At 35.1% G+C, this 12,817-nt stretch overlaps 1 protein-coding gene and 1 non-coding gene across 2 annotated transcripts in view; one reads left to right on the plus strand and one right to left on the minus strand.

Annotated features, from left to right (window-relative positions):
* The window catches only part of SYCP1 (synaptonemal complex protein 1), a 128,644-nt gene that overhangs the window by 40,612 nt on the left and 75,215 nt on the right, over positions 1–12,817 (minus strand). The window contains exons 21-24 of the mRNA XM_043459950.1: positions 11,763–11,844; positions 9,234–9,296; positions 6,930–6,992; positions 6,696–6,758 (exon numbers count right to left, since the gene is read on the minus strand). Coding sequence (XP_043315885.1) covers positions 6,696–6,758; positions 6,930–6,992; positions 9,234–9,296; positions 11,763–11,844 — 271 coding nt within the window. The remainder of the gene's footprint in view (positions 1–6,695; positions 6,759–6,929; positions 6,993–9,233; positions 9,297–11,762; positions 11,845–12,817) is intronic.
* Positions 1,836–1,942, plus strand: LOC122437425. The gene has a single exon (XR_006268253.1). It is a non-coding gene; the product is annotated as a U6 spliceosomal RNA (small nuclear RNA).

Below are 12,817 nucleotides of genomic sequence, written 5' to 3' on the forward strand. Positions count from 1 at the left end.
TAAGAGTCTACCCTCTTAACAAATCTTAAAGTAAACAATACAGAATTGTTGACTAGAGGCATTATGTAATACAGCAGATGTCTAAAACTACATTATCAAGCATAACTGAAGTAAATAAAGTGTTAATAGCTCAGTTGTGTCTGACTCTCTGCAACCCCATGGACTTCAGCCCACCAGGCTCCTCTGTCCACAGAGTTCTCCAGGCAAGAATACTGGAGTGGGTTGCCATGCCCTTCTCCAGGTGATCTTCCAGACCCAAGGATCAATCCTGGGTCTTCCACACTGCAGGCAGTTTCTTTACCATCTGGGCCACCAGGGAAGCCACAACTGAAATTTACACACATTGAAGAACAACTCCCCATTTCCCCCTCCTGCCAGTCCCTGGTATTTCTGCTTTCATGTGATTGACTATTTTAAGTATCATGCAGCATTTGTTCTTCAGTGACTGGCTTTTGTTGCTGAATTGGAAATATTCTTTATATATTCATTACCAACTACATGATTTGCAAATATTTCTCCAGTTCTGTGGATTGTCTTTTTACGGCCTTGATGGTGTCCTTTGATCCTTTGATAGTGTTCTCTTGAACACTATAAATAGAGCAAAAAAAAAATCAATGCAATCTCTATCAACATTCCAACTGCCTTTTTGTCAGAACAAATTGATCCTAAAATTTACAAGAAATTCCCAGGGACCCTGAAGAGCCAAAACAATCTTGGAAAAGAAGATTGTTGGAAGACACATAATCCCCAATTTTAAAACTCACTACACAAAGCTACAATAATCAAAACAGTGTGGTACTGACATAAGGTAAACACATGGATCAATGTCTAACCCTTATGGCAGAAAGTGAAGAAGAACCAAAGATGATGAAAGTGAAAGAGGAGAGTGAAAAAGTTGGCTTAAAGCTCAACATTCAGAAAACTAAGATCATGGCATCCAGTCCATCACTTCACAGCAAATAGATGGACAAACAGTGAAAATAGTGGAAATAGTGAAAACAGTGGCTGACTTTATTTTTCTGGGCTCCAAAATCACTGCAGATGGTGATTGCAGCCATGAAATCTGGGCTCCAAAATCACTGCAAATGGTGATTGCAGACATGAAATTAAAAGACACTTACTCCTTGGAAGGAAAGTTATGACCAACCTAGACAGCATGTTAAAAAACAGAAACATTACTTTTTCAATAAAGGTCTATCCAGTCAAGGCTATGGTTTTTCCAGTAGTCATGTATGGATGTGAGAGTTGGACTATAAAGAAAGCTGAGCCCCAAAGAATTGATGCTTTTGAACTGTGATGTTGGAGAAGACTCTTGAGAGTCCCTTGGACTGCAAGGAAATCCAACCAGTCCATCCTAAAGGAGATCAGTCCTGGGTGTTCATTGGAAGGACTGATGTTGAAACTGAAACTCTAATACTTTGGCTACGTGATGCAAAGAGCTGACTCATTTGAAAAGTTCCTGATGCTGGGAAAGATTGAGGGCAGGAGGAGAAGGAGGCGACAGAGGATGAAATGTTTGGATGGCATCACCGACTCAATGGACATGAGTTTGGATAAACTCTGGGAGTTGATGATGGACAGGGAGGCCTGGCGTGCTGCAGTCCATGGGGTCACAAAGAGTAGGACACGACTGAGCAACTGAACTGAACTGAATAGAACAGGAAGTCTAGAAATAAAGCCATTGCCGTACAACTATGGTCAACTTATTTTCAATAAGAGTGACAAGACAATTAAATGGAGAAAGAATAGTCTCTAACAAATGCTGCTGAGACAAATAATTAGTACATGGAAAAGAATAAAGAATGAACCTCAGGCCATGTTACAAAAATAACTCAGTGCTCGCTTCAGCAGCACATATACTAAAATTGGAACAATACAGAGAAGATTAGCATGGCCCCTGCGCAAGGATGACATGCAAATTCATGAAGCATTCCATATTTTTATTGGAAATAAAAGCAAAAATAAACAAATGGGACCTAATGAAACTTAAAAGCTTTTGCACAACAAAGGAAACTATAAGCAAGGTGAAAAGACAGACTTCAGAATGGGAGAAAATAATAGCAAACAAAGCAACAGACAAAGGATTGATCTCAAAAATATACAAGCAACTCCTGAAGCTCAATTCCAGAAAAATAAATGACCCAATCAAAAATGGGCCAAAGAACTAAACAGACATTTCTCCAAAGAAGACATACAGATGGCTAACAAACACATGAAAAGATGCTCAACATCACTCATTATTAGAGAAATGCAAATCAAAACCACAATGAGGTACCATTACACACCAGTCAGGATGGCTGCTTTCCAAAAGTCTACAAGCAATAAATGCTGGAGAGGGTGTGGAGAAAAGGGGACCCTCTTACACTGTTGGTGGGAATGCAAACTAGTACAGCCGCTATGGAGAACAGTGTGGAGATTTCTTAAAAAACTGGAAATAGAACTGCCATATGACCCAGCAACCCCACTTGTGGGCATACACACTGAGGAAACCAGATCTGAAAGAGACACATGCACCCCAATGTTCATCGCAGCACTGTTTATAATAGCCAGGACGTGGAAGCAACCTAGATGCCCATCAGCAGATGAATGGATAAGGAAGCTGTGGTACATATACACCATGGAATATTACTAAGCCATTAAAAAGAATTCATTTGAATCAGTTCTAATGAGATGGATGAAACTGGAGCCCATTATACAGAGTGAAGTAAGCCAGAAAGATAAAGAACATTACAGCATACTAACACATATATATGGAATTTAGAAAGATGGTAATGATAACCCTATAGGCAAAACAGAAAAAGAGACACAGATGTACAGAACAGACTTTGGGACTCTGTGGGAGAAGGCGAGGGTGGGATGTTCAGAGAGAATAGCATTGAAACAAGTATACTATCAAGGGTGAAACAGACCACCAGCCCAGGGTGGATACATGAGACGGGTGCTCAGGGCTGGTGCACTGGGAAGACCCAGAGGGATGGGATGGAGAGGGAGGCGGGAGGGGGGATCGGGATGGGGAACACATGTAAATCCATGGCTGATTCATGTCAATGTATGGCAAAACCCACTACAATATTGTAAAGTAATTAGCCTCCAACGAATAAAAATAAATGGAAAAAAAATAACTCAAAATAGATTTAAATGTAATAACTAAAACTAAAAATCCTTAGAAGAAAATGGGAGCTAAAATTCATGACAATAGATTTGGCAATGAATCCTTAGATATGACACTAAGAACACAACTAAAGAAAAACAGCTAAAATAGGTTTCATCAAAGACATATTCTTAATGAGATTGTCTATAAAGAATCAACATGTCAACTTCTATTGTTTCCATATATTTTATATAAATATTTACTAATATAATAATTACCAAAAGAGGACCTTTAAGTAGCATTCACTCTGCAGAATCACACAGTGCCTTAGGACTGAATTAGAATTGAGAAAGGGGTAGAAGAGAGAACGAATGGTAATTTAAAGATGAAATACCCTGTGTTCTATACCCATGATACAACTACCAACTTTAAAGGACAGGACATTATCAATATTGATAAAGGCTTCAGAGTGCCTCTCTTCATTAGTTTTCCCTTCTACCCTCTCAAGTGTAACAAAGATTCTTAATTTAATATTCAGCGTTCCTCTCCTCTTTTTTATAGGTTTACTGCATAATTATGTATCAGTATTTCAGAGTTTTTGTTTTAGAACTCTATATAAATGTTTTCATAGTATGCATAATTTTTCTGTCTTGCATTTTACCCTCAGCAGCAGTAGGTTTTACATATTTATGTGAATATAGTTCCTTCATTTTCTCTGCAGAGTTAGTGTTCCTTTGTATGAATATACTATGGTTTATTTGTGTACTCAAGTGTTCATGGACACTGAATTGTATCCAGCTTGGAGTTAATACACACAGTAATGGTGTTAATGTTCTCAAAAACATCTCCTGGTACAAGTCTATAAATTTCTTTATACCCAGAACTGAAACTGCAGGTTGCCTGTTCAACTTTACAAGATAACAACACTGTGTTCTAAAGTACATGTACCAGTTTAAACTCTTAGCAATCATGTGTGAATATGTAGATCAATTTGGAGAGAACCAGAATTTTCACATAAATGGTATATTGTTAAAATCACATTTTCTAATAGCTTGTTATACATGTTTAATACTAGTAATTATTTCCATGTAATGATTCTATATCTAACATCCTTAATAAACACACTCAAATCTTGTATTAACTCATCTGGAGATTCTTAATAGATTTTCTACATATGCAGCTCCCATCTAAAATCAACTGAATCTGCTCTGTTTTGTGAAGATTTTAAATTGCTGATTCAATCTCTTTTAGGACTATTCAGCCTAATTATTTTTTTTGACATTGTTTTGGTGAATCTATTTCATTTTAACTTTTTCAAATACATTGGCGTAACAATGTTCATAGTAAAGGTATTAACTTTAACTTAAAAAATACATGCCATAATTTCTAGATTAATAGAACTGTGGCTAGAGGACATACTCTGTGATTTCAAGCCTTTGAACTCTGTAGCCTTATACATGATCATTGCTGTTAACTGAGTGTTCTTGAAGAGCATGTTTCATTCACTTTTTGACCTAAAAAATCTTCTTATTTCTCCAACACACTTAAAAGAGAGGTATGCTGGAGACATAATTCAAGGTTGACATTTTCTCTGTACTTGAGAATATTTTTTCACTGTTTCCTAACTTACACTGTTGCTTGTTGGAATGTCCATGGTAAATTTCTTATCATTCTTTCATTGGTGATCTCTCACTTTTCTCCAGCTACTTTTAAGAACTACTTATGTCTAATATTCTGTAGCTTTATATACTAAGTCTAGCTCTGGATTTATCCTAATTTTTCCTTCTTGGTATATATCAGTCTTCCTATATCTGTGAATTCATCAAATCTAACTATTCTCAGTACTTACTGCCTCTCCCCAATTCACTCTATTCTTTCCTTCTTCCTGGGCAATACAAAAACTGTCATAAAAACAAATTCATTAAATTAAGTAACAATAATAAGAACATGATACCATACAAGTTAGGCTTCCCAGCTGGCACTAGTGGTAAAGAACCTGCCTGCCAGTGCATGAGACGTAAGAGACATTGGTTCGATCCCTGAATTGGGAAGATCCCCTGGAAAAAGGCATGGCAACCCACTCTAGTATTCTTGCTTGGAAAATCCCACAGAGGAGCCTGGAGGGCTACAATCCAAAGGGTCACAAAAAGTCAGTCATGATTAAAGCAACTTAGCATGCATGCATGCACCATATAAGTTAGACATGAGAGTTAAAGGAGATTTATGTATTCTGAAGCTAAAATGTACCAGTAAAAAGGACAAAAATTATGAACTCCAGCTATATGCTGTTTATAAAAGACAAATCTAAAACAAAGGCACAGAAAGCACAATAGTGAATAGGTTGCTAAAAATACAACATTGTACATCAACTATTCACCAATAAAATTTTTAAATAAATAAATGAACACCATTAAAACACTAAACATTAAGAAGAAAATTGGTATAACAATAAAACATAAGAATTACTCTCTAAGGCAAGAGAATATTACTACATAAAGGGAGTGTCTTTATTATGGAAAAAAAAGTTCTATTGTATGTTGAAAAAAAAAACACTCCCTTATCTATGCAGTAGTATATCACAGACAGAAGTGGTAAAGAAAATAATGGGCAAGCTATACACAGACTAAAATAAATGTTGGATTCTGACTTAAAGCCTGCCATCAGATGAGGTTATACAATTGAAGTACATTAACTCACTTGCCACTATAAAGCCTGCCACCAGATGCTGCCTGTCACTTGCCACTCACTGATAGGATTTTGATATGAATCTGCAAGTAACTGATTTATTATGGTCTCTATGCAGTCAAACATCTCTGCTAAAAGTAATTTGTATTTGCAGCTGATTCCCAGTGCTAACATACCTCAGCTCCACCTCAGATCATTAGGCATTAGATTTTCATAAGGAGCATGCAACCTAGATGCCTCAGCACACACGGTTCACAGGAGGGTTTGCACTCCTATGAGAATCTAATGCCTCCACTGATTTGACAGGAGGCAGAGCTCAGGAGGCAATAAGATTGATGGGGAGTGGGTGTAAATACAGATGAAGCTTTGGTCACTTGCCTGTCACTCATCTGTTTTGCAGCCTGGTTCCTAATAGGCTATGAACCAGTACCAGTCTATGGCCCGGGGGTTGGGGACCTCTGGCTTAAACGATTTTAACGCAGCTAAACCAAAGCTGTGCATTCTATTACAACTAAAATAACTGCTACAATATAAAGGGCTTTGTTGCTGTGGTTCAGTCACTAAGTCATGTCCGACTCTTTGCAACTTCATCAGCATACCAGGTCTTCCTGTCCTTCACTATCATTCACTGCCCTGGTAGCATTATTGGTAAAGAACCTGCCTGCCAATACAGAAGGCATAAGAGATGTGGGTTTGATCCCTGGGTCGGGAAGATCCCCTGGAGAAGGGCATGGCAGCCCACTCCAGTATTCTTGCCTGGAGAATCCCATGGACAGAGTAATCTGGCAGGCTACATTTCATAGGATCGCAAAGAGTCAGACATGACTGAAGTGACTTAGCACACACGCAAAGGGCTTAAATTTCTCAATTCTCATCTATATACTAGTATTTTTAAAACAAAAATAAAGATTCCAAATACCTTTATCTCATAAACATTCAGTTGCTTGCTTTCTGCTGTACTCTTTTTTTTAAAGGCCTTATTCTGTTAGAAGTAAAAAATAATTATATTTAATATCAAAGTGATTCAAACTTATACTTTCAGTGACTTAGACTAAAATTACTAAAGTAAAGGAAAGCGTTATTCTCTAAAACTGCAGTGAATATAAGGGGTTTTTTTTAAAAAAGTAATTTGATTTTGAGAATCAGTACATACCTCCTGCTGGAGTTCTTCAATAAACTTGCTTTTATTTTCAACCTGTTTCCTCAAATTGTTACACTAAAAAATGAAGAGAAATTAAAAGTATTTTATTCAATATTCCAGTCAAAATAAATACTTTCAAACTAACAAAAATATTAACATAGAGATTACTTCAAAAACTATCTCATTAGGACTTCCCTGATGGTGTCTTGGTTAAGAATCCACCTGCCAATAGAGGGGACATGGGTTCAATCTCTGGTCTGAGAAGATGCCACATGCTGTGGAACAACCAAGCCCATGCGCCACAACTACTGAGCCCACACTCTAGAGCCCATGCACAAACACTGAGATACCATGCTGCAAGTACTGAAGCCCATGAGCTTAGAACCCATGCTCTACAAGAAAACCCACTGCAACGAGAAGCCCATGCACTGCAACAAAGAGTAGCCCCTATTCACCGCAACTAAAGAAAGCCCACGCACAGCAACAAAGACCTAGCACAGTCAAAACTAAATAGTCATGACATTAAATAATTCTATTGATGTCAAACCTACCTAGGGTAAAGGAGATAAGAGATAAAACTGACAGCTCTTTAAAGGTACAGAATCCAGTAAGACAAGCCTGCATAAAGTCCCAAACTCAAAAGACTGACTAATGAGTGAAAGTATAAGAAATAAATCTGCCACATAGAAGGATACAGTAAGGAAATTTGTCTTGACCCTGGCACTGAGTGAATGGTATAAAAACTGTCCTGAAAATCTGTAGTAGCCATGAAGTGGCCTTATATTTGGGGGGCAGGGGTTAGTTACAGCTGAATTCATGTTATCTCAATAATCTCAAAAAACTTCAAATGGAGAATTTACTTTAAAATTAGTAGTGCCCTCAAGATAATCTTTTTGGGAGGATATCAATTCAACACAAGCCTCAAAGAATTACCACAGATAGTTCCAAGAAATAAAAAATGTAAAGAAATAAGGTTCCAAGAGTGAAAATCAGTAGAAAGAACAAAGAGCAAAATCAGAACTGAAAAGGCTTCAGATATTGAAATTATTAAATAAAGAATATCAAATTAAAATATTTTAAATATTGTTTTTAAAGACCTTAAACTATGAAAAAGAAACAGGAGACCATAAAAGACAACTGATCAGATTTTTTAAAGAACTAATTAAAACTTCAGTAATAAAAATGTAATTAAAATTTAAAACTCAATAGAGACAAGAAAATCAGTCACTTCTTGGCCTTACCAAATGAGTGCTGAACAAATTTTCAAACTATCAGTTTTAAGTATAACCAGATTATAATACTGCCTGAGAAAGCACATTTTACATATTTCTCCATTCTTCAGACCATCAAAATTTACTCCCTTGAGAATTAATATTGATGATCATACCTTTCTCCTATTTAGCTTTCCCTAGAAAATTATAACCGACATTACTATACATTATAAAAACCCCTTTATAACTGTAGTTACTACAGTTCAGAAAATATGTATATATAGTAACATCAGATCAACTTTGTCATTTTTACTGCCCCATCTCACTCTCCCTTCTTTCTGAATAAACTAATGAAAATTAAAGTAACTTAAGTATTCATCTTTTTAAATCTAAATAATATCTAAACTTAGGACTAATTAATATATTTGATGGAATGCCCAGAAATTCTTATAAAAGTTTTAAATTATTACAGTTCATTTTTAAGTAAAATAATTCCGGGACATAAAATCAAAGAATTGTATTCACTAGAATTCTAGCTAGAAAAAAAATAGTATTAATTATTAGAGCTCAGAACTTCCAAAAGTGAACTATTCTTTTCAAAGGACTACTTCACTAACTCACTCACAGAAAGTCAAGTTTAGGACAAGTGTGTGGTGAAAGGCAAAGAAGGGGGAAGTGAATTGGTATCACCAACCAGAGAGTAAAAACCTCTCACAAAAAGAAAGGGGAAATTTTTCTGCAGCTCCTTTGACTATAAAAAATGGGAGAGATATTGAAGAATGATTTTTTTAAAAGCATCTTGCCACTCTAAAGCTATCCACAGCAAATGCAGCTGCTGAGGGAATGAAATTTGGAGAAAGGAAAGAGATAGTGGACAAGCAATTTAATAAAGCTTTGCTCTTTGAAGCATTATGCAGAAACTCCTAATTCCAAAGCCTCTTCAAACAAACCTGCAATAAAAATCCTATACTATTCTTGAAAGCCTTCAAAATAGAACTGAGATCTCTTTGTACAGGACAATGTAAAGGATGGCCCTGAAGAGTCAAGCCATACATATATTGTTACAGAGTCTCTAGTCCCAAGTATTTTTCACAACTGATAATACCTTGTTTTCTAATATCTTCATTTGTTTATCTTTTTTCATAACTTCACATTCAATGCTTCGAGCCTAAAAAAACATTATTTAACATCAGATTAAAAATGTTAACAGAAATTCTATTTTCTTCTATGAGTATCTTTTAGACATGGAATTATAAAGCTTAGTCTTTTATTTCTAAAAAAAAAAAATATCTATCAGCTCTGCCAGTTTATTTCAGCTACATTTTTTAAAAATATATAAAATTCTTATATTTAAAAAATTAAAAAAAATGTTTTCGTGCATATATGTTAATGTTCATTATTATCTTAGCCTCGTTATCCCTTTACAATCTTTTATTAGCTTTCCCAGTTTATACTGAATTTTTTAAATTATATATAGATGAAAGATTACCATCTTTCAAACATGTTTTTCACAAACATTTATTAAACTGAACTTTGTAACAATCCAATGATGTAGAAAAATAGGTATTATTATGCCCATTTTAGAAATGAGGGGGAAAAGGCTCAGATAAAACCTTTTGGGGTTGGGATAAAAGAAGAGTGTAACGAATTTCAATGCCAGGTAAAATAGCCAAGAATTATTTGCAACCTGAACTCTTTCCAGGAAACTGTTTCAATAGGTAAACTGAAATCCAACCATGAAAAGCTTAAAAATACTATCAATTTGTCTTGCATTTCACTTTTTTCTTAACTCATCATTAATATCTTCTACATTGGTAAAATAAATTTTAAGTTCTTAGTGGAAGATTTTTGTTTTACATTAACCATCCTCTACACCAACAAGATAAGTGTTTTGAAGCAGCCTCTGACACAAATTTTAAAGTAGTGAATTACATACCAAGTCTTTAGGAGACTAATTTAATTTGGGGGGGGGGGCTGAATTTAACTAATAAATATGAAACTGAAAGAAAAAAACAGCTTTTGGTGGGGGAGGGGCGGAGGGGAGGATGTGGTATAGTCTAAAGAATGTTAGACAGGCAACTCTACCACTTCTTAGACATGTAGCTTTTTGGCACTTTTACCTTTTAGAGGCCCAATTTCTTAATTCTCAAAATGAGGACAAAAATGACTTCCAGCTTAAATAACATGAAGAATCTAGAATGTTCCTGGTTCATTGCAAGTCCTTAAAAATATAGTTCATCTTACCCTTAGACTATTCCAATAGTCTTAAAGCCCTCCAACATGTAAATATAATTATGACACGTTTCAGGTCAAAACTCTTCAACAATCTCAAACTCCTAAATATAACTGTGAGGCCTTAAATGATCTACCCTCATTTTTCCCAATCCACATTCTTCCATTTATCTTCCCATCTCTCATCTTTCTATACTCTCTCCACTAACATCACTATCTTAAACTCCACCTTTTGGCCTAGATAAACTTTGTATAGTTGTTTAAATATAGGGGCCCTCTCATATTTCCAAGGCTCTCTCATACTTCATATATTGTATGTGTGGGTGTGACTTGAAGTACTCTTCTCCCTGATCTACTTATGCCTACCCCACTGCCTTCCACTAATTCAATTAATTGGAGGTTTTAACATGAATTTTGCTTTTTCCAGGAAGCTTGTCCCGACTCAAGTTCAGATAGTTGTCCTTTCCATGGTCTCCAATAGCAATTATACAAAAGACCTGTGTTTTGGTCTTCTTTTTAGTGTAAATTCCACAGTAATCCTGATCAGTTCATAAAGTTGGATGGGGACTGATCTGTCTCCAAGGGTGGGAATGCAACTCAGGCTTGGAGAGATTACTCTATCCCCTAACTGCAATGAATGGCTCAAGTATAAGTGAGCTAAACTAGGCAAGAGTCCTCACTAACATTTTTTTCAAAGCTTTCAAGACTATTTTTATAGCCTTCCAACTGATTCCAGTGCCTTTCACCTCTCCCTACTCTGTTCTTAAAAATTAAAAATGTTACTTGTCTAATAAAAAACCTTAATTGGATCACCACTGCCCAACAAAACAAACTAAAACCAAACTTCAGCACCCAAAACACTGCCTGGCACACTGTAGGTAGTTAATAATATTTGTGGAATGAATGCAAAACCAAAGTCAAAGTCTTCACAATCTAGTTTGATCATTGCAATCTATTTTGGCACAATTTTCTCCCACTGTGTGTTATACACCATAATCACTTCACATACTTTCTACTATTCTACTTTTGTGATAATCTTCCGTAAAAGCCTTCCTATCTCAACTCTTTCAAATCATTTCACCAATGTATAACACAAACTTACTAATCACTTTATCAGTATATTTTATATTACTAAAGCATGAGCCTCTTATTTAGCCTAAAATATAAATCAACATATATAAATGCTAAGTGTTAAAGAAATTTAGAATTATGCCGTTATTTCTTCTAGATAAAAACCACATAAGTAAAACAACTCAATGTGGCCCACGCTTTTAAGGTCAACAGCCTACAACAGTCCTTGGCCCTCCAGTAATCTATACAATAGTATACTTGTTTTTGGACACCAGCTACTGCTTTTATGATTTGAAATTTTGTGATAGAACCTCTATAAAATACAACATACATTTTCTTCACTCTTGTCCAATTTACTTTTAACTTCATCTCCTTTCTGTTTTAGTTCTTCTCTCACAGATTCCAGTTCATTCCTTAAAGGAAATGGAAGAGTGACATTACAATAAAGTCTGTATTTTCATCTTATTCCCTTTCTGAAACTTCTAAAATTGACTACTGATCAGTTTAAAAAATTTTATTGGTTTATATTTTCATTTTAATTAATTTCCATGCATTGGTATATACACTTCTACTCCTAAATTTAAATTAATTTATACATTTACTTTGAAATTATTTTGATCTTTGTAGTTATCTTTACATAAAAAAGAAACATCTAGATAGAAAAACTTATTTCTTATTTAAATCAAGACTTCACTTTCCTATTTTCTTAGTCATCATTCTAAGACATAGTCATAATGCTGTACAAATAAATAAGGGACATATATACAGGTTATTTTAATGAAGAACTGTATGACTGAGATATTTGCATAAACATGTATCCTTATGTATGTACAGCATATCTCACAGAAACATACACAGGAAACCATGATACCTCTGGAGAGAAAAAACTGGATAGCAGGAAGACAAAAGGCAACAAAGATAGTTTTCTTTCCCCATATCCCTTTGTCTCTTTGATTTTTATACCATATGCATATATAATCCTTTCAAACTTTTTTTTAAAAATCTACCTGCTGTGCATGAAAACAACAGTGCTTAAAAAAAAAAAAGAAAGAAAACAACAGTGCTTTGTCTCAGAGGGATATTTAAAGCTATTGCTAATTATAGACTCTCTTATTATTATAGCTGATATGTTACTAGGTCAAATGTGAATGCATGGAATAGTAATCAATCATGTGGAATAACTGGCCTCAAAAAAACAGTCTAGGATACTTACTCTTTGAGTTTTAAACCTTTAATTGGCATATTCTTACTTTTTCTAAATATATTTTTATTTAGAGTTCTGTAAGTCCATAGAGTAGGTAGATGTACAAAAAGATATCCAAATAATTTCAATTCTCTTTAGATAAAAAGTAGCCTTTCTCTAAATATGTATTCACTTTTCATCCC

Source organism: Cervus canadensis, chromosome 2 (assembly GCF_019320065.1).
Source record: "Cervus canadensis isolate Bull #8, Minnesota chromosome 2, ASM1932006v1, whole genome shotgun sequence".
Lineage (NCBI taxonomy): Eukaryota > Metazoa > Chordata > Mammalia > Artiodactyla > Cervidae > Cervus > Cervus canadensis.